This window comes from Cavia porcellus, unplaced genomic scaffold (assembly GCF_034190915.1).
Source record: "Cavia porcellus strain 051 isolate PalLab524CR breed Dunkin Hartley unplaced genomic scaffold, mCavPor4.1 scaffold_1, whole genome shotgun sequence".
NCBI classification, from domain to species: domain Eukaryota; kingdom Metazoa; phylum Chordata; class Mammalia; order Rodentia; family Caviidae; genus Cavia; species Cavia porcellus.
The window spans coordinates 108532831-108555818 of record NW_026947484.1 but is presented as its reverse complement, the minus strand read 5'-3'; the positions used below and the strand labels follow the sequence as shown (position 1 = coordinate 108555818).

The 22988-nt window shown below is 38.9% G+C and overlaps 2 protein-coding genes across 5 annotated transcripts in view; one reads left to right on the top strand and one right to left on the bottom strand.

Moving 5' to 3' along the window:
- Positions 1 to 5689: 5689 nt before the first annotated feature.
- Positions 5690 to 6906, bottom strand: LOC100730868 (S-formylglutathione hydrolase-like). The gene is given in 1 exon segment (XM_063253354.1): positions 5690 to 6906. A coding segment is annotated over 1 exon segment (849 nt). The 5' UTR covers positions 6831 to 6906; the 3' UTR covers positions 5690 to 5981.
- Positions 6907 to 16567: 9661 nt separating this feature from the next.
- Pogz (pogo transposable element derived with ZNF domain) overlaps positions 16568 to 22988 on the top strand; it is a 58151-nt gene continuing 51730 nt past the window's right edge. For all 4 annotated transcript variants that reach the window (XM_063253340.1, XM_063253336.1, XM_063253334.1 and 1 more), the window contains exon 1: positions 16568 to 16702. The gene's annotated coding sequence lies outside the window, so the exon portion shown is untranslated. The remainder of the gene's footprint in view (positions 16703 to 22988) is intronic.

Below are 22988 nucleotides of genomic sequence, written 5' to 3'. Positions count from 1 at the left end.
CTTTGTAGGGCTAAGGAATCAGAGATTATCTCCTCAATGCCAAAGATATCAATTCTTTTTCCCCCCAAATCCATTTCGTTTCAAGGAGAAAAAAAACTGAAACAAAATTTTAAAACACGTCACTCAAGGGGCAAAAATGTTACATACCCTGTGCATTGTCATCCCCAAATCACACAGAGCACCAGACCTCTGCATTCAATCTCCAAACAATACCAGCACAAACCTTTCTCTTCAGTGAATTCAGAGAAACTGGTAGTATAAGTAACTTAAATATATATAGTTTGTTTCTTATACTAGTAAGACAATATGATGTTTATACATATATATCATATTTATGTCACTTACGAGTATGGTCTCAAGCTGCATCTATTTACCTATAAAGTCTCCAGTTTATCCTTCTTTATGACTGAGTAGTACTCTTTTTTTTTGAACTGGGGATCGAACTCATGACCTCCACTTGCCAGGCAGGCCCTTATGCTGCTGAGCTAAATCCCCAGCCCCGTGAATAGTACTCCTTTGTATAAAAATACCACATCTTTTTATCCATTCTCAGTCAGTGGGCATTTAGGTTATTTCTAAGATCTGGCTATAACGAATTGTGCTGCTGCATGTTTACAGCATACACACACACACACACACACACACACACACACACACACACACACACACACACATATACTGCTGTGGTATGATGGGTTTAATTCTTTTGGGAAGATACCCAGAAGGGGAATAACTGGATTGAATGGGACCAGTTATTCCCAGTTTTTGAGGAGTCTCCACACTGATTTCCACAGTGGTTATACCAGTCTGCATTCCCACTAACAGTGCAAAAGTCTTCCTTTTTCCCCACAACCCCTCTAGCATTTGTTATTGCTTGATTTCTTGATAATAGATATTCTTTCTGGGGTGAGGTGGAACCTCAGTGTTGTTTTAATTTGCATCTCTCAAATGGCCAGTGATGTTGAACATTTTTTCCCATATTTATTTGCTGCGTGTATGTCTTCATCTGAGAAGTATGTATTCATCTCAGATGCCTATTTTTGGATTGAGTCTTTAAATGTGGAAGGACTGATTTTTTTGAGTTGTTTATATGTTCTCAATAGTAATCCTTTATCTGTGGAACAGCTGGCAAACATTTTCTCCCATGCTGTGGGTTGTCTCTTCATTCTGTTGATTTCTCTTACTATGCAAAAGCTTTTCAGTAGGGTGAGATCCCAGTGTTTGGTTCTTTGTGATAGTTCTTGTAAAATCAGGGTTTTGTTCATAAAGTCTTTACCTACACCAATGTCTTCAATAGTTTTACCTACTCTATCTTCTAGCAGATTTAATTTTTTTTTTTATTGGTACCATGGATCGAACTCACGACCGCCTGCTTGCAAGGCAGGTACTTATGCCACTGAGCTAAATCCCCAGCCCAATGTTTCTGTTTTAATATTAAGATCTTTGATCCATTCTGATTTTAGCTTAATACATAGTAAAAGATATGGGTCCAGTTTTAATCTTTGGCATGTGTGGAGCCAGTTTTTGCAGCACCATTTATTAAAGAGGCTATCTTTCTTCCAGTGAATGTGTTTGACAGCTTTGTCAAAGATAAGGTGGCTTAGTGTGTCTGGAGTTGTTTCTGCATCTTCTAATCTGTTCTGTTGATCATCAGGTCTTTTTTTCCTCCAATACCACACTGTTTTTTATTTTTACTTTTTTTCAGTTTTTATCATAGTAGCTTTATAGTATAATTTCAAGTCAGGGTTATGATGCCCCCACCTTGCCTTTGTTGCCCAAGATTGCCTTTGCTATTTTAGATCTCTTCTGGTTCCAGGTGAATTTTAGGATTGTTTTCTCTAATTCTGTAAGATATGCTACTGGAATTTTGATTAGCATTGTATAATAGTTTTGGAAGTCTGGCCATTTTCATTATATTGGTTCTTCTTACTCAAAAGCATGGGTTATCTCTCCATTTTCTAATATTCTCCTCAATTTCCTTTTTCAGAGTACTATAGTTTTCAATGTAGAGGTATTTTACAATCTTTGTTAGATTGATTCCTAGGTATTTCATTTTTTTGGATGCCATAGTAAAAGGTATTGTTTCTCTGATTTCTCTCTCAGTGAGTTTGTTATCCATGTACAGGAAGGCTATGATTTTTGAGTGTTGACTTTGTAACTAGCTTTGTTACTGAATTTGCTTATTAAATCTAGTAGTTTTTTTGGTGGAGTTTTTGGGGTCTGCCAAGTAGAGTATCATGTCATCTGTAAATAACAATAGTCTAACCTTTTCCTCTCCTATCGTTATTCCTTTTGTTTATTTCTATTATCTAATTGCTCCAGATAAAATTTTGAAGACTATATCGAATAAGAGTGGAGACAATGGAAATCCTTGTCTTGTTCCTAACTTTAGAGTGAAAGCTTTCAGTTTTTGTCCATTTATTATGTGCTGGCTGTCAGTTTGTCATAGATGGCTTTTATCAGATTGAGATAAAGACCATCTATTCCAATTTTCTGTAGAGTTTTTTTATCATGAAGGGTGCTGGATTCTGTCAAAAGCTTTTTCTGCATTTATTGACATGACCATATGATTTTTGCCCTTGGTTCTGTTAATATGGTGAATTATATTTATGGACTTACGTATATTAAACTATTCCTGCATCCTTGGGATGAATCTCATTTGATCACGGTGTACAATCTTCTTGACAATTTGTGGCAGTCTGTTTGCTAGTATCTTACTAAGGATTTTTGCATCAATGTTAATTAGGGAGATTGACCTAATTCTCTTTCTTAGTTGGGTCCTTCTCTGGTTTTGTTATCAGGGTAATACTTGCTTCCAGGAATGAATTTAAAACTATTGCTTCCCATTCAATTTCATTAAAGAGTTTGAGAAGTAGTGGTATTAGTTTTTCTCTAAACTTCTTGTAGAAATCAGCAGTGAATCCATCAGGGCCTGGCCTTTTCACTGTGGACAGGCTTTTAATTATATCTTTGATTTCACTGGTTGATATTGGTTTTTTTTAGGATTTGTATATCTTCTTGATTCCGCTTTGGTAATTCATATGTATGTAGGAATGTGTCCATTTTTTCAGTATTTTCCACCTTACCAGAATGCAAGTTTTCAAGGTAAGTATAGATGATCTTCTGGATTTCTGCAGAGTCTATTGTGATTTCACTCCTTTCATTCCTACTTTCATGGATTTGAGTCTTCTCTTTCCTTTTTTTGATAAGGTTAGCTTTGGGTTTGTCAATATATTTAATATTTCAAAGAACCAACTCTTTGATTCATTGATTTCATTTCTTTCTTTCTTTTTTGAGACAAGATCCCAGTTCAGGCTGGCCATGAACTCACTTTGAAGCCCAGGCTGATCTCAAATTTGCAATGATCCTCCTACCTCAGCCTCTCGAGTGCTAGGATTACAGGCATGTGTTGCTGTACCTAGCACAATTCATTGATTCTTTGTATTTTCTTTAGTCTCTAGGGTATATAAATATCTTCTCTGATTTTTTATAATTCCCTCCTTTGTATGAGTTTTTGGCTTAGCCTGCTTTTTTCTCAAAGTTTGAGGTTCAATATTAAGTTGTTTGTGTGTGCTTGCTCTGTTTTCCTTATATCAGTATATATTGAAATAAATTTCTCTCTTAAGACTGCTTTCCTTGTGTCCCACAAGTTCTGGTATGTTTTGCTATCATTCAACTGTAAAAACTGTCTAATTTATTAATTTCTGTGACTTTTCATGTATTTATGAAGTTCTTGTGGTTTTCTTTGGCATGGGCTTCCAATTTCATTGCACTGTGGTCTGATGCATGGGATAATTTCAATTCCTTTGCATTTACTTAATTAAGCATGTTCTAAGGGCCAGTATATGGTCTATTTTGGAAAATGTCTGTGTGCAGCTGAGAAGAATGTGCATTCTGATGCTGTGAGGTGGAACATTCTATAGACATTTACTAAGTCCATTTATTCAAAAGTTTGATTTAGTTCTAATATTTCACTACTGACTTTTTGTCTAGTTGATCTTTTTGTGATAGTGGGGTATTGAGGTCTCCCAATACAATTGTATTGAGCTTATTTGATTTTTCATATCTGTTAGTAATTGTCTTATATAGTTGGATACACTGGTATTTGTTGCATGTATATTTATGATTGCTATCTCTTCCTCTTGGATTGTTCCCTTTACAAGGATGCAGTGACCTTCTTTATCTCTCTTAATCAGTCTTGGCTTGAAATTCACTTTGTCTACAAATAAAATAGCTAGCCCTGATTTTTTCTGGGTCTCTGTCACATGAAGTATTGTTTTCCATCCTTTGACTTTCAGTCTATGAATTTCTTTTTGAATGAAATGTGTTGCTTGTATGCAGCATATTGTTGAATCTTTTAGACCTTTTTTTATATATATTGTTGGATCTTGCTTCTTGATCCATTCTGCTAGTCGATGTTTTTTGATTGGTGAATTAAGACCATTAACACTGATGGTTATAACTGATATGTATTGACTTATTCTTGTCATGTTATTTTCCTGTTTCTCCTCTCCTCCCCTCCCCCTCAAATTGTTTGCCTTCCCTGGAGTATTTCTTCTGTTGGGGTTCATGGAGTTGAAGTCCTTATTATCTCTTTCTAGAATGTCCTTCAGAACATTTTGGAATGCTGGTTTGGTGGTCATAAATTTCCTCAGATGTTCTTTGTCATGGAATTATTTCTCCATCAATTTTGAAAGATAGTTTTGTAGGGTACAGCAATCTGGGTTAAAGTTGTTTTCCTATAGAACTTGGAGTACTTCACTCCAAGCTGTCCTTGACTTCAGAATTTGTGCTGAGAAGTTAGCTGTGATTCTGATAGATTTTCCTCTACAAGTGACTGGTTTCTTTTCTTTTATTTTTTAAATAAATTTTAAAATTTTATTTTAAAGATAATAAAACCCAACAAAACAAAGCAGTCAAAGTGGTACAGAACTTTGAAGTAGGATAATAGGCAATCAACAATGACTACCATAGGATATCTCACTATCTTCACAACAGCTGTCCATTCCATCACACACAGCAAAATCAAATAAAACAAAACAGAATAAAACCAGTCAAAACAGAACACTGGATAATACAAAACAATAAATTGGAACAAAACAGTGAGAATACTGGAATTCAGAAGCAAGACAGAAGGAAATTCCCCATATTTGTTATTGTGATTTCTTATTGAATGTTTAAAATGAGTAATCTTTGTGTTAATAGAAAAAAACCACAACTATATTACCAAAGCAAACCAGTGATGTTTCAAGTTTTATTAAGTTTATAAAGAAACACAATTTATTATTTAATAAAAAACTCAATTAGTTTTCTTGATGAGTTTACCAAGTTAAATTTCTGCATATGTTTAAGGAAAACCATATAATTACAGTAACATATGAAATGTATGTTTCCTTCAGCCATTTCAGATTGAATCTTACTAAGTCCCTGACTTATAAACATTTGAGTTGTGAATTTTCACAGGTGAACCAATCTTCCATTAGGAACATTCCTAAATTAGCACATGTGTATACTTTAAGGTAACTGTAAAAGTACAAATAATTTACAGTATTTTTGTTAGGTTTTTTTATGCTTTACACTGTATATTTGTGTCAAAGGTGTGTAAGACTCACTTTCGTGACTTACAAATGGATCCGATTTACGAATGTTCTCCAGAACGGAACTGGTTCGTAAGTCAGGGACTTTTTAAAATCCTTTGTTCCAGAGTTAGCATTCTATGATTTGAACAGAATTATACTCATATTCTGTGACCTGAGGTTAATACAATAAAGCCTTCCAAATGACAGCAAGAAAGTTGTAAATTATTAAGGTTTTCCTATGTGAACAATGGTAAAAAAAAAATCAGAAACATGCTTTATGTATTCATTCAGAAGGTGATTCAATTGTAGAAGGAAGCTCTTTTAGCATTACAAAACCCTGTATTTAACACTCTTCTTTTCTCAGCAATTATAATCTTGAAGAGATTCCTTCATCTGAAGTTTTCATGCATTCAGGTATTTTGCATGATGTCTAATGTGATCAGCAATAAAGGTGGCAATGAAGTAGTAACCATGATCATAACCCTCTTGTATTCTAAAAACAACAGGGATTTTCTTTTCTGTACAGGCAGCGATGAAGTTATCTGGGAGGAGCTGTCAGTCTGAAAGGAACTCGTCATCCTTTCCTTGATCAATCAGTATGTCCAGCTGAGAACCTGGATAAGACTTCACAAGATGAGTTGCATCGTAAGTCTTCCATTTACTTTCATCTGTTCCCAAATATCCAGTAAAGGCTTTTCTGCCCAAAGCACTGAGCACTGGGTTGCAAAGTGGAGCAAATGCTGACACAGATTTGTATTTTCCAGGGCTTTTCAAAGCACAAATCAGAGCTCCATGGCCTCCCATGGAGTGGCCAAAAATAGACATCCTTTGGGGGTCCGCTGGAAAATTGGCATTTGTGAGTTTGGGAAGCTCTTCTGTTACGTAAGCATACATCCTGTAGTTAGTTTTCCAAGGCTCTTCAGGAGCATTCATATAAAACCCCGCACCAGTGCCGAAGTCCCAGTGATCATCTTCTCCTTTAACATTGCATTCACGAGGGCTGGTATCTGGAGCGATGACAACAAGGCTGTGTTCTGAGGCAGCTTGATGATAACCAGATTTTGTTATAAAATTCTGTTCTGTGCAAGTTAAACCAGAGAGCCAATACAGGGCAGGGCACTTTCCAGTTTCTGCCTTTGGTTGTAAGTAGACAGCAAATTTCATTTTACATTTTAGCTCCACACTTTCATGTTCAAAAACTTTCTGCAATCCCCCAAAGCACTTGTTGCTGGAAATCTGCTTCAACGCCATTCTTCTCCTGTTTAATTGGTATTTGCTTGTCTGTACCAAAGGACCACCCTCGGAGGTCTTCAGCGGCGGTGGTGTGCTCCGACTGGTTTCTTTTCTCTAATAACTTTTAGGATTCTGTTCTTGTGTTGAATTTCCAGAATCTTGACTATGATATACCTGGCTATAGGATTTTTTTGGTCATTGCTAATTGTAGTTCTATATGCCTCACTTATTTGTATGTCAAATTATTTTTCTCCACCAGGAAAGATTTCTGTCATGATGTCTGTGAACATTTTTTATGTCATTGTGGTATCTCCTGCTTGTTCGTTGACTCCAATTAATCTTGTTATTCTTTGTCTCATCTAGCAGCTGCTGGATTGATTTCTCATGGTCCCTTGCTATTTTTGAGAACTCTTTCTTTTCCTGGTCACTAACTGCAATCCTGTCTTCAATATCTAAGATCCTGTCCTCACATTGGCCTAATCTGCTTCAAATACTCTCAATGGAGTTTTTATTCTCCTGGATCTCTGCTTGAATCTGTTTTAGGGATTCCAGTTCTTTCCTATGCTGATCTTCTGTAATTTTCTTAGGCTCATCTATTTTTGTCTGTGTCTGCTCTAATGTCACTAAGCATGATGTATATTTTGGTTAACTCTATAGTTATCTGAGAGATTATTTATTTAATTTTTTCCAGAGCCTCATTCAATTGCTTTGTTGTTACCATTTCAGAGAGACCTGGTGGGGGAATTTCAGATTGTCCCATCTCATTGCCTCCTGGATTTGTCTTTGGTGAACTGATGTCTGGGGTTGTCTTTTACTAAGTGCCTTCTTATTTTACTTTCTCTCTTTTTTAGTTTAGTCCTGGGGTGCTGCTTGTAGGTTGCCTATGGTAGGTTGCTTTATTGGTAGTATTTAGGACCCTTAGGTGATGATTACTTCTCTGAGGTATCTTCCAGGTGTAGTTGGTTTTTGAGTTTAGAGTCTATTGGAGGATCTTACCCCTTCAGTTTGTTGGAGATGAGAAGTTGTTGCTTGTTTAGCCTAGTCCCTGGTTCTTTGACACTGTGCTTCCATATTTTCTATGACGCTTAGTTAATCTTAGTCATAGACTACCAGGATGAACAGCTGTTCAACAATTATGTCAGTTTTGGCAACGGTAGTACCAATACATCTAACACAGTCTAGAAAACAGCAAACTTAGCTAGCCCTTAATTTGCAACATTTAACTGTAAGAACTAGATTTGTAATCATACAACAAAATATAAAATAAACAAGATAATTATATGTAATATATGTCTGTAATGTGTCAATTTTGCCCTCAAGTGTTAAAATTTAAAATGCACTAAGGAAAAAATAGAGAAGTGGGAGAAGAGAAAGAGATTAGAAATAAGGTTGCAGGGCCAGGGATTTAGCTCAGTGGTTCAAGTGCTTGCCTGGTAAATGTGAGGTCATGAGTTCAATCCCTGGTGCCAAAAAAAAAAAAAAAAAGAAAAGAAAAAAAAAAAGAAAAAGAAAAAGAAAAGAGAAATAAGCTGGAGGACAAAAGGTGATCATGCCAACTGTTTGAGGACACTGATACAGAAGACTGAAAGGAAAGAGATGGACGAGGTAAAAGGAAGAACAGAACAAAATCACACCCACAAAGAGGTTAGGAACTACTTTCACACTCATGTAAAAACAAAGAAGGAGAAAAAGAAAGAAAGAAAAAAAACAGTCCACTTCCAGGATTCTCTCTGATTTCACTATTAGACAGCCTGTGTAGATTCAGTCCCAAATCCTGCCAAACTATCTCAGCAAGCCAGAAGTCACTTTATGGCAGAGTCGTGGATAATCTCAGCAGGTTGGTCAGAAACCAGACTCATTGGGCTTACTGCCATCCAAGCAGTTTCCACATGTCTGTGCCCAGCGAGGAGCTGTTAGAGGAAGCTGGCTGCAATTTTGGACTCTGGGCTGTAAAATGTCAATAACTCTGTCCCCATGGGAGGACTAAATCGTCTGCACTTATCATCAGCCAATGCAGTGTACTCCACGCCTGCTGCTCCCCTCCACTGCCACATTTCTCTTCAGAGGCCTCCAGGGTTGCCAGCTGTCACCATCACTGTGACCATGTGACCCCAGGTTTGAACAACTCTTCTCCCAGTGAGTCTCTTTGCAGGTTGAAGGCACTTCTGGCCTCTGCTTTCTTCTTCCTTAAAGTTTTTCTCTTCATTCTTTTTGTGGGCTTCAATTCATACTTCAGATTCTACCTGGGTCCAGGGGACCCCCTTCCTTCCATCTTGTTTCCTCACGATGCTATCTATGTTCCAGTGTCTGGATAGTCAGTGATACCAATTCACCAGCTAATTTACCTAAATGTATGATCATCTTTTGAGTCCTAGTGGTTCCTGGACTTTCTTAGATGTTAAAGAACATCTTGGGCAAAGATGAAAGAGTAGTAATTAGTGGTAATTCCCACTTGTTAAAGTGGGAAGAATTTCTAGCTTTTTGACTGTACATGCTCATAGGATTATTAAGAGATATCATTTCTTTGGACACTCAGGAAGTGTCCTGTTTGAGAAACCCAGAGTATAAGGTTCTTTTCCTGGAGTTCATCAATAGATGTATAAATGGAATTCAAGTTTGCAAAATGTTGTGTTAATACAAATGTGCATTTTTCATAGAAAAATAGCCTTTTCTTTATCTCTTTTTTTGAGACAGAGTCTCACTATGTAGTTTCAGTTGTCCTTGAACTCCTTATATAGCCCAGGCTCACGGCAATCCTCCTGCTTCAGCTTCCCAAATGCTGGAATTTTAGGCACATGCTGCCATACCTGGCATGGTTTTTGTGGAGATTTTCAGTGTTCATGTTATGATTTGGAGTTAAAATGTCCCCACAAAAGTCTCATGCTCAGAGATAGATCCTGGTTGGAAAAGTCAAGCCAATGGGGCATTACTTGGAAGGGTGTATTCTCTCCCTGGTTCCACTTTTCTCTTTTTGCTTCCTGGCTGCCTGCTATATGAGCAGCTTTACTCTTCCTGGTCTGTGGCCCTTGCACCATGCGTTTTCTATACTGAGCTGATCTACCAGGAACTAAACCTAATGAACCTGTGAGTTGAAACTAAATGTTTCCTCCTTTAAATTTCAGATATTGAGTATTTTGTCTCAGTGATGAGAAAGTGACCAGTGTAGTTCATAAAGCAGAAAAGACTAAGATTCACTTAACTGAGCTAGAAATAAGATCTCCCTACAGGAGAAGCAGACATCAGAACCTGTTGGGAAGCAGAGTGCATAGGACAGAAGAAACATTCACAATCCCCAGCACTTCTACAACTACACTCCTATGCACTTCTGACAGCATTTACACATAAACCTACAAGTGAGATTTATTTCCTGGATGAATGATGGTTAAATCATTTTTCTCCTATAAAATAATTTTAAAGTGGTGAATCTTGGTTGTTTCACACTTTTAGATTCTATTCCCTTTATGTTTCAGGCAAGCAAAAAGGCATTAAAAATGGATCTTTAGGACTGAGGATATAGCTCAGTGGCATGGCACCTGCCTGGCAAGTGAGTTCAATCTCTGGTTCAAAAAAAAAAAAAAAAGAATCCTTGACTATCATAAGACATAGCCTCCTTGTCACCTCTATCTTCACTGTATGTACTTCAAATAAGAGAAAATTCCAATGGCTCCCACCACTTATTTTTACCAGAAACCTTTAGAACTTTATTCTGAGGGATATCTCACTCTTATCTATAAGACAATGATATTAATCCTCACATACTTCAAAATTATGAATTGTAATTATTTACTCTTCATAGTTGTGTTCTGGAAATTATTCATGACTATAATAAAATTCAAGTATTGCTAAATTTAAAAAGAATGCATCCCAGAGAAAGGAGGAAGCTTGTATTATATTTTATTTTGTGATTCATTATAATTATCAGAACCAAAGAGAATTCATTTAGGAAAATGTAACAGAAAAGACAATGGAAAAATTTTGACCATTGGAGTAACTCCCAAATTGAAAATATTGATTTCATGGAGTCTTGGAGTAAAATCATCACATTTGAGTGGAAAGGAGAATGGCATGGCTAACATGATAGGGAAACTGTCATGAAATGTAGGTGTATAACAGATACCGCTTACGGCTTGTGTCTAGATGTTCCCACAAAGCCTCATGCAGTCAAAGGTGGGGCTTTTTCAGAGGTGGTTGGATCTAGAACATGTTATTCTGGGATTAAGGCTGTGTGATTACTAAATCAGTGCACTGATTGCTTTGGCGTTGCCCTAAGCCCAAAGGTAGAGTATAACAGGGGCAGAAAGAAGCTGCTAAGGTCCCTCCTTTGCTTTGCTACATTTTGCCCACCATGAACTCTTTCTCCATTGTGCTACTTTTCTGTCATGCCAGCCTTGGAACCAGTTGACTATGCACTGAAACCTTTACAAACTATGAGCCAAATACACTTTTCCCTCTTTAACTTTGTGTGTTGGGTGTTTTATCTCAGCAATTAGAGGAAAGTAACTAAGACATATATCAAGTGTCTATAAAACAATATAATTTTCTTTTCGTGAAGATTTATGACATCGATTTAATTCTTAGATAATCATACTTGACCAACTGAAAAGCAAAAACCTGAGAGAAATGAATATAACTTTGCTTTGGGGTGTCTCTTACATGACATTAATTTAATTCAAAGTTAAACTAAATCATTATCTCCTATGATATCATGCAGTAACTCACAGTAAAATATTGAAGACTGATGAGGTTGTCCATGTATTTCTTTTTTGGGGTGGGGCGGTTTCCAGGGATTGAACTCACAACCTTGTGCTTGCCAGGCAGGCGCTTATGCCACTGAGCTAAATCCCTGATGTTGCCCATGCATTTCTAACAAAATATATTTTGAGTGCCGAGTGTGTTGGCATATGCCTGTAATCCCAGCATTCGGGAGGCTGTGGCAGGAGGATTATAGCAAGTTTAAGATCAGCCTGGGTTACAAAGTGAGCTCAAGGTCAGCCTTAACTGCATAGTGAGACCCTGTCTCAAAAAAAAAAAAATATATATATATATATATATATATATATATATATATTGATCTGGGTGTGTTGGTACTTGGGAGCCTGAGGATGGAGGATTTTGAGTTTAGTGCCAGCCTGGACTACAGGCCAAAACTGTTTTAAAGAAAAAAAACCCATGTAAACACAAAGACATTCAATTGCTGAGAGTGGTGGTGTGTGCCTATTATCCCAGCACTTGGGAGGCTACAGCAGGAGGATTGGTGTGAGTTCAAGGCTAGTCTGCGCTACACAGTGAATTCAAAGCCAGCCTGAATACATATCAAGATTCTTTCTAAAAAAAAAATGACATTCAGTTGCTTCTTTTTGAAAGTTAATGAGAAACTTTTCATCCTTTAGAAACCCAGTCTGAAAACTTTCTCAAGCTTTTCTTATCCCTGGGACCTGGTTTTTCTACTTATGTATATGGAGGTAGAAATAATATTTCAAAATAAAATTCAGCCAGTTTCTAAGATCCTCATTCTTTATTTGGCACTGGTCAGACACAGATCTTTGCTTGCCCTTTATTTCATGACAGTTCCCTGTCATGTTAGCCATATGGTTCCCCTTTCCACTCATACATGATGACTTCACTCTGAGACGCCACGCAATCAATCTTTTCAGTCTGAGAGTTGCTCTGGTGGTGAAAATTTCTCCACTGTCTTTTCTCTTACATTTTGTAAAACAAGATCTCTTTAATTCTGAGCTTCAACCACTCGGAGTGTGTTAAAGGAGGGAGTAGGGATGTCTGCTTTTTAAAAACCTGATATTTTCCCCTTGAAGTGGCTTTCTTCCTGGAGTGGCCTCGGGATCTTATCTACCTCATCCTCAGCCACAGTTCCCACACGAGCTCATACTGATCCCGAAATGGAGAATACGTTTTTGTGTCTAAAACCACAGAAGGCACCCACAATTCACTCTGCCTTCGAAGACATGTTGAAATCATTTGTCTCCCTGCCTTGGCATGATCTAAGCTACAAGTGGTTTCAGTTTTCAACTCGTGGCAGAAACCATAAGCTAAGAAAGCAAACAAGCATTTTCATTAACTGTAGAAAAGAAATGCTCTTCTGCTCCCCATGCAAAGCCCAATTTGGGAATGTCATTGACCTTTGATATTCTTTCTTAGGAACCCAGATGGAAAGGATTCATCCATCCTACTCTGGTTACTGAAGACCTGGGTAGCTCTTATAGAGGTGTAGGGTAGGTCTTAGAGGGTAGCTCTTGGGGTCCAATTTCTTCAGTACATCAAATCACACTGACTTTCAGATCTCTTCTCAGTATGCTACAGAGGCATATGTGAGTTGATTTTCAAGAATTTGATCCAGAATATTTGTTCTACTGGTTTGGTTTCCCATCACTATTAAGAAGATTCAAAGGACAGATCACACTTTAGAAATCTGTGTTAGCTGATGACAGAAAAATATACCAGTATGTCTCAGATTAATATGACCTTTTGTATTGGCAAAGGGAATACATTTCTGGTGGAAGGAACGTGAACTCTGTAGTTCTTTTTGAAATCCTGTTCTAGTGCTGTAAGGTGGCAGAGTTTACTTCAAATTTTATACCTCCTCTGAAATATCTGTGCATATCATTTCTTCCAGCTCTAAAATATTCAACTGTTCATCAGTTCTCTCTGTGGTGACACCGTTACCTCACAGTGCCCCGTTCCATCTCCTTACTGCCTGTTGATCTTTACTCATTTCTTCAAAGCTGCCTTTAGACCCTGTAAAGCCCCATTTTTTAGATTCATTGCAATATTTTTCCTTTTTTTTGTGTGTATGTGGCAGGTTTAGCACCAGCACATTTTGTTACCAAATATGGGTCAAAAGTATTTCCCAGGACACGAACTAAATGACAAGAAAATAGTGTACAGAGGTAGTACTTGGGAGGCTGAGGCAGGAGGATCACCAGGGGTTCAAGGCCAGTCTGTACTGCATGAGTTCAGGGCCAGCCTTAAACTACATAGTGAGATTCTGTCTCAACACCCCCACCTCCACCAAAAAAGGAAAAAAGAAAATTAAAGTAGCAGCTTCACCACTCCTACCCTGGGTCAGGCTATGGTCATCTTATTTGGATTATTGCAGTGCTGTCCTGACAGCTCTCTCTGCATCTGCCCTCCTTGCATCAGTTATCCTCCACAAGAAGTCAGAGTGATCTTGAAAAAGGTCGGTCATGTCATCACTCTTTGCTTCCAAATCTTCCAGCGACTTCCTTTTCATTTTCTTCCAGTTTTTGTCAAAATATCACTTAATGATGAGGCTGTATTCAATCTCACAAAGTAATATAGCAACTTCCCCACTCCTCCCCTGCACCGGTCTCCCAATTCCTCTAGCCTACCTTTTCCCTTCCATAGCACCTATCACCATGTGACAGACATGTTTATCTATAGAACAAGTGGCAGATCACAAAGTGAGCCCGGAACTGTGGTGAAAACGATGCTGTGACCTGTGAGTCTAGGTCACAAAAAGCCGTAAGTCTCTGCTGGTCTGTTTGGGGCACTCACTTTTGGAACTCAGCCACTGATATGAGGAAGCACCGGCCACGGGAGAGGCCATTGTGAACATTTTGGCCAACAGCTCCAACTGTTGTGGCCCAAGTCAATAGTTAACACCTATCAGACACATAAGGAACTTTTTGAGGTAACTTCAGCACCATCCATTGCACAAAAGTGAGAACCCTTTAGCTTAGCCTTATCACCTCCTGGAATCATGAGAGGCAATAAAATTATTTACAGCCAATGAATTTTGGAGCTGTTTGTTATGTAATGATAGTGGTACAATTTATTTCTATCTGAGTTCTATGTCTCCTTCCCTTTTGAGTTCAACGATTATTATTTCTTTGTTGTTGTATTCTCAGGATCTAGAACAGTGCCTGGTAGACAAATACACAACAAATGTTGACTGAATGAATGGATGAATGAACGCATGATACATTTTCAGTATGATATGCAGAAAGTGTTTGCTCAACTGAATAGTATGCTGGGTTAGACCTCACTGGCTGAGTGTAAATCTCCATATTACAGTGGGGGAAAATATGTGGGATCCTTCTGAGGTAAATAACATACATAACATGTATGACTATATATAAATATATAATAAATTATAATAATCACTTCCAGGACCATATAAAATAAGGTTAAAGTTTCACCAAGACTTTTTCTTTTGGTGACTCCATAATCCTTCTATGAGCTTTTCTAGGTCTGGTTTAAAAGGCTCCAGAAGTGTTGTAGCTCATGAACATAATCCCAGCACTTGGAAGGCTGAGACAGGAAGATCATTGCAAGTTCAAGACCAACTTGGGCTACAAAGTGAGCTCAAGGCCAGCCTGAACTGCATAGTGAGAACCTGTCTCAAAAAGACCAAACCAAACAAAACAAGTATGTTCAGAAAGAGAAGTGATAATGAAGATATCTCTAAGAAAAATTAGTTGGAAACACTTAAGTTTTTGGGAAAAAAGAATGAAAATGGATGGTGATGTGTGTACTTCTGTGTACATACACACATACATGAGAACAATTTTGAATGCCTATTAGACTAGTGATGTAGAGAATAAATATGGTGCTGATCTCCTCATTCTTGTACCACGTAGAGCACCTTGATTTAGAATTTTGTTTGGAATAAATATCCACGAAAAATATTAATAATTTATCATCTCAGGAGACAACAAAGAGCAAAATTTCTTAGTTCTTTGGAGGTTAGTTTTTGTTTGTGTCGAGGGGTAGTGGCTGGGCAGTCTACAATTAACCAGTTTCTTTGAGGCCTTTGCTGAACTGAACAACACAGGCATGTGGTATTCACACTGGTCTCAAAGCAGTTCTCATCACAAAGCCCTTTTTAAAATATATATATATATATATATATATATATATATATATATTTATTTTTGTTGCTAGGGAATGAACCCAGGAGTTCCCTAGCTAGGCATTTTACCTGTAAACTACTGTACATCTTCACTCCTAGGAAGAATCTTGGAAAGCAATCATGTGCAAAGACTTTCCAGAAGCAATAAAGGGATTGACGGTAAATATGGTTTACCAAGTTCTTAAGACCACTGCCACAAGGCTGCTTGGCCAAGTGACCGTCAAAGAAGAGTGAGTGGGGTCTTGCTTCACTGCTGTGTTCCAATGGCAATTGATTTTACTGGGCCTCATCACCCGGCCTATGACATTAAGGTCTCTTGTTCAGGTGTAAGCCTTGAGTGGAAAGTGGGGAGACTCCCAAGATTTCCCTGGAAAATCAAGTACACTGGGGACTATTTTCTTTGGAAATCCCATTTATCTCACCAAAATTTAAATATTGCTTCTGAAGCTAATTATTATTTTTTCCATTTAGTATTTGCTTATTTATTTATTTATTTATTTATTTATTTATTTATTTATTTATTTATTTATCTGCAGAACCAGACAAACTTGACTAGAAAAGAAGCCCGGGCAGGGGTTAGGATGAGCCCATGACGTGTTACGCGCTCCAGCCAATTGAAAGGCCGAGAAAGGGGGAGGGCGGAAGTGACGAATCGTATCCCTCCGCGGGGCGAGAGGGTCGGTGGGGGGAGTCGGCGTCTCTCTCCCCCGCGCCAGCTCCCGTACACGGAGCCGCATTCCTTGGCCCCCCCACCCCCTCCCTCGGGGCCCCCCGCCCCCCTCGGGAAAAAAAAATCCATCCCAAATCACTCGAACCCGAGGGAGGCTTCCTTTTACCCTCGGGGAGACAAGCGTTCAACGGTTGCTTCTTCTTCGTCTCCCCCCCCAAGCCCCCGTCCCTCCCCTATTCCCACCCCCTTCTTCTGGCGCCGGGTGCAAGGTCCCTTTAAGGCGACGGCGCCTTCCTCGGGTCAGACTACCGGCGGCGACGACCACGGGAGGTGAGTGAGCGAGCGAGCCTCTGCTCTCCCCACCCCCTTTTCCCGGGGGTTCCGTTATCTTTTCGCTCGGCGAGGCGTTACGAGGCGAGACAATGAGAGGGGGATGGGGAGGGTGCGCGCCAGGGTGGGGGCAGGGGGCTGGTGGCGCGCGCCCTCGTCCACCGCGAGTGGCGGCGCAGCCCGCGGGGTGGCGGTCGTGGGGTGCAGCGTGCGAACGCGGGTGTGAGAGTGCCTGCGCCCCGGGCCGCGGGAGCCGCGCGGCCGGCCGGCGGCGGACGCCTCTGACTGCTGGCTGGCCGGCCACCCCCGCCCCCCAGCGCCCGGCGCCGGCTGCGGCGCGCGCGCGCGCACTCGTGCCCCACGGCCCCGCACACATCCGACGTCCACACGCACGCCCGGCGCGAGGCGTCTCCTAGGGGTGGGCGGCGCGGGCGCGGGCCGCGGTCAGCTGGGGAAGGGGCGGGCGGCGGGGTGGCGGGCGGCTGGCGTGGGGTTCCCGCCCCGGCTCGGGATGGCGCGGGGCGCTCGTTTTGATCGGCGGGAGGAAAAATGAGTGATTGCTTAGCCGATCCCTTGTGTTATGTAATCCCTGCTCCGCCTCTCAGTACATCACTGCCTTGCAGCTAGTTTACAAAGTCTCCTCCCTCCGCCCCTAAATTTCTTCGGGGATGGAGCATTGATTTATAAAAGGGGATGGGGCAGAGAATCTTCTGGTTTCTCGTGATTGTGCCCTGCCGCGGTGGGCGCCATGTTTATACCAGGAACTATGTTAGATTCCTGGCCCCTAGTGAAAAGGAGTAATGTCAGTGAATCACCTGCTTTTCCTCTTTTCTAAATGTTGACTCGATTTTCACTCTCGCCAGACATGGGATTCCTTCACACAGTTAACACACTGCTCAGTTCTCAACTTACTCGTTTTTCACGTTTACTCAGAAATAGGTAGAGCTGTGTTGTAAATCGTTTGGCCCAATCATGCTCTATATGAAGATTGAGATGCAGTTATATTGTATTATCTCAGGATAGTGCAGACAGTAGCAGTCCCATTCCATAAAGTTGGTTGGTATCCTTAGCTCGAAAAAAAAAATGGGGCTTTACTTTTAAAGGAATTTTCTCTGATGAAGGAGAAACATAAACAACAGTGAACTTTCCATTCACCCCTGGGCCTGGGAGCTTGGACTGTCCAATTGGAGCTACTTATGGTTCTTAACTTCATAATGGTTTTCGACTTTAGAGTGCATAAAGAGACTTTGGAGATTGTTATGCTTGTAGCTTTGGGCTGCAACTGATGCTGAAGGTAACCAAGACTTTAAAAATCACGTATTGGGTTCATAGAAAGCTGGTCTAAATATGCTGAAAGAGTTAAATGGCAGGTTGTGCCCTTGATTTTTTTCCCCCTTACATTGGTGGTGTATCTCAAAAGGAGCCAACAAAAGAGTATTAGCATGAACAGGGTTTTGGTAGACTTTTCATTAGTGGAATGAATAATCTAGGAATTCCTAGCAGTTCACAAATTGTGGCCAGCTGATCGATCCCATGGGCCCATCCTCAAGACTCCCCAGAATCTTGAGGTTGTAACCATTTCAAAATACAGTAATAAGACTCCCCCATCCCCTTTTTATTAAACTTACATTTTTGCTGATGGTCAGAAGTAATGCTGGCGAGCTACTACTGGTAGTGCCTTAGCAAGAAGCAAGGTTGTGGCGCCAGACCCTACTGTGCTTACTTGAAAATGTTCTTGAGGAAGCAGTAAAAGCTATTAGTATTATTAAATCTTAGCTTTTGACTACGTGTTTAAAATTTTTAAGAATCTGTGATGTTAGCCAGGCATGGTGGTACATGCTTTTAATACCAACACTTGGGAGGCTGAGGCGGGAAGATCACCATGAGTTTAAGGATAGTCTGCACTGCATAATGAGACCCTGCTTCAAAAACAAACAAACACAAAACAATCGGTGATGAAATGAGAAGTATACATAAAACATTTGTGCCCTGTCTGGAAGTATGGTTGTTACAAGGAAAAACATTTTTAACTTTGAATTGTAACCTGCTTGTTTCATGGAACGGCATTTTTTCATAAAAGAACTGACTGTATTTTTTCACACTTAAATACTTGACAAGGTTTTTTGAAAATGAAGTGAGTTTGTTACTGCTAGCAGAACAATTGACAGTGTTTATTATCAGTGATAAAATTTAGGTGAAAAGTAGGATTTCTGAAAAGTTGACAGGTTGAGTTTTGTGGCTTTCTATAAAACTACATTATCAGTAGTTAATAGCCATAGTTTAAATAAAATACTGTTTAATGAAATACGTCATTTGGAAGACATGTTTTCTAAATGATCAGTGTGTGGTGGTGCAAAAACAGTGCAATGGTAAATAAATAATTCCTTCAAAATGATAGTTACACTAACGGATTATTTTCTGTTTTTTTTTTTTTCTTGTTTGCTTTTGTTGCTTTGAGTCAGAGTTTTGATTGCTGTCTGGTCTGAGCTGGCCTTGAACTTGCTAGACAGCTCAAACTGTTTTTGATCTTGTGTTCCTCTGGCCTTATGGGTGTTGGGATTACAGGTGTGTGCTACAGTGCTTGAAACCAGTGGATTTTTTTTTTTTGAAGTATAACGACAGCTTATTTAGAAAAAGATGAACAAGAAAGAGGATAGACAAGGCTGGGTATGTAACTCAGCAGCACAGCGCCTAGCAAGTGCAAAGCCCTGAGTTTGATTCCTGCTACCAAAAAAAAAAAAAAAAAAAAAAAAGAATAGACAGTTGCCATGGGTTGATGGGGGAATGGACCTGAAAGCCAGCACCTTTAGATTTAATGTAACAAAATATGAACAATTAATTGATGTAAAGCTGTAAGACACTTGTTTATGTTCTCAAGGAAGCACATACACTAAAGAAACTATTGGTTAGTTCTAGTATTTATAAATATCATTATCTGAAAAGTTTATTAAAATATTTTTTCTACTGTCATCTTTTTAAGGCCAGATTTTCATTGTATACTTAACAATATATAATAACAGACAGAATGCAGAGTAGCTATGAGAATGCAACTGTCTCCTATTAAGCTAGACACAAAAGTATTTATAAGGAGAAAAACAGTATTTTGGAGAAAAATAAGTACCTTTTTCATTGTAAATGTTACTTAATATTAGCATAGAATGGGTTTGTTTTAAGATACACTGACAGCTATTTAAATTTTTTTCTCATTTCTGATGTGGTAAATGGGAAAAGTTACACAAAAGTAAAAAATTCTTTGGATTCATTTATTTATTTAATTTACAGAGGATTGAATGTAGGGCCTTTGCACTGTGCTGCGACCCCAGGCATTTCTTTTCTTTTTTATTTTTAGATAGGGTCTTGCTGAGTTGCCCAGACTGAGCTCAATCTTGGGATCCTTGTGTCTTGGGATCACAGGCATGTGCCACCATATCCAGCATGAAGTCAATCATTTTAAGAGACTAAAAAATGATTCTCAATTCGAGACCAAAAGAATTCGAAAGTCATTAGGTTTGTCCTGTGCTTCTACTTTTAGATCATCGAAATCTACCTTCATTTACCATTCTTCCGGAGAATTTACAAATATTGGTTGGAATTAATAATAGAAGAAGTAGTAACTTTGAAAGAATTTCTAGAACAAAAGGCATGGTTTGAGACCTGACTGGAATATTCACTAACTGTACCTTTGGGGAAGTTACTTGGTCTCTAAACTCTGTTTTGATAAGGCGTATACTTGTGAGACTTCATTGAGATAATGAATGTGAAGTGCGTAACAGTACATACTAATTATAGTAAAAAAAAAATTACAGATATTTTAGCCTTGATTCTCCATATTATGTCTTTTTAATGCTCTTTGATTGAAGTTGGAAATTCTCAGATTTACATTGTAAACCCTAGGGCTGGTTGATGCCTTTGTCTGTAATCATCAAGATGGTAAGGCTTTGGTAGATTCTGTGGTATTCTGCTTTGTGATACAAGGTTATGGCTATAGAACTATTTTTACATGTAACTAACAAGAGAAGAGCAGAAATAGGAAGAGAAACTTGTCTATTGGATATAGCGGAGTTAAAGGAAATTGAGGGAGTAGAAATAGAATTCAAACTACATGCAACTGTTGGTGAAGTCTCCCATGGGAGATAGGGGAGGGAATCTTGAATATTGAGTATTTCTTTTAAATAGGAGTATTACTGCTTAAATTAGGATCTCCTTCCCCTTTGAGTAAAGAGCATACCACTAATATTTGTGTGCTTCTTTAATAGGGATTTTACTACCAGACAAGTGGGAAGGTATTTTGAGTATGGAAATTATTAGACCAGTTAGGATTATTTAAAAACTTTCACTATTACATATAAGATACAATAGCAGTTAGATGTTACAAGGGACAAAATGTAAAAAACTGGATATATAAAAGCTTCTTAAGTATTTGACTATATTGCATTGTTAGGCCTTTGAGTGTACAGAAATTATGTCTGTTTCGAGGACAGATTGAGTAACCCTAAGGGGTTTTGGGGATAAATCCTTTTTGAAGTAAAAAACATATAGGTAAAATGGAAACACAAGTGCCAGAGGTTTTGAGGATCCTCACTGCTTGTTTTTCAACACTGCAGTAAGAAAGTGTGTTATCAACCCGATTTTGTATATGCCTGTAGTGTCAGCTACTCTGGAGGCTGAGACAGGAGAATCAGTTGAGCTAGGAGATTGAGACCGAACTAGGCAGTAGAGGTAAAACTGTATCTCAGAAACAAGAGATTTTCTTTTGTTTTGTAAAAAACATTTTTCCTGCTGAACATGATGATAATCCCAGCACTCTGGAGACTGAGGCAGGAGAATCACTGAAAGTTTGAGGCCAGCCTGGGCTACATAGTGCATGCAAGGCCAGCCTGGACTGTATTACAAAACAGTCTCAAAAAAAAAATCTTCCCCCCCCAATGTTCTTTTTCTTCTTGATTTAGAGCCAGTATATTGAAAGTGTTAGACAATAATTTCTTCAGTTCTGGAATTTCTGTTAGAGCTATGAAAAAACTGAGCAAATTAACGGAATTCAAAGCTTTGAGAATCAAGTATAGAGAGTTGTGTTAGAATACAGGTCTTTATTTTATTTTATTTATTGGATATTGGGGTCCTGGCCAAGATCCCAAATTGCCTATCTGAGGGGTATGACAAAAGGATGAAATAAGAAATAGACAAACTTAGTAATACATGAAGTGGGACTGGGAGGTAAGTGCCTCAGAATGGGCAGAGTCCAAGACACACTCTTTTTTATTGGGTGTGTACAATGATTGCAGGGGTTAGTGAAGACACTAGGTCATGACTTGGCAGCATGGATAATTGGGTAATCTTGGGATGATTCAAAAGGGCGGAGATTTTTGTTTTTTTTTTTTTTGTCTTTTTTTCCTTTTTATTGGTACCGGGGATCGAACTCACGACTGCCTGCTTGCAAGGCGGGCGCTTACGCCTTTGTGCTAACTCCCCAGCCCCGGCGGAGATGTTTTTATGCGGCCCTTTTGCTGCTTTAAATTAATAGATCACTAAGATTCCTGTTGTAGCTGCTTTTTCAATTATGTAGACTATTTTGGTTATGTTCATATTTACTGATTAGCTGATTTAATAGGACCTGAGTATACAGTAAACTTTATTTGCTAGTATTTAAGGTGTAGTTCTTTCTTTCCTTGAACAGTCTTTAGCTAGATACTCCTAGATAAAAGGATGAGTGCCAAGACAGGAGACTTTGGGTATTGCTAGTAGTTCTGTGTGAGCTGCAATGTTAAGTAAAGCCTTTGAGTATACACAGATCATATCACTGGTGTTATTACTAATGTAAAGTACAGAATCCAACTGTTACCAATGTCAACAGTCAGTTAATGGAAGAAGGCAGTGTTCACATTTATCTCACAGTATTTCCTTAGCAGCCATTATAAATGACTTTAGATTTATTTATTTTTTAGTGTGAGTGTTACTAGTTATTTAACACTTGGCCTTCTGCTGAAGTACATATATCCACAGCTCTTTTAATTTTTTATTTTGACAAAGTCTTGCTAACTCAGCTGAAACCTGTTGATCCTTCTGCCTCAGCCTGTCAATGCTGAGATTACGGATATGTGCTATCACACCTGGCTTATGTTTTATCTTTTAAGAAATGTGTATATTAGGTGTGATCAAAATATAGTAATATTTTGGATCACGAGTAATTTACCACATAACTGTTTTGCAAGGTGAACAAACATTTCTAAAATATTTAACTTGATAGAGGAAGAATGATATCTTGCAAAATGGTAGTACATGACACCAA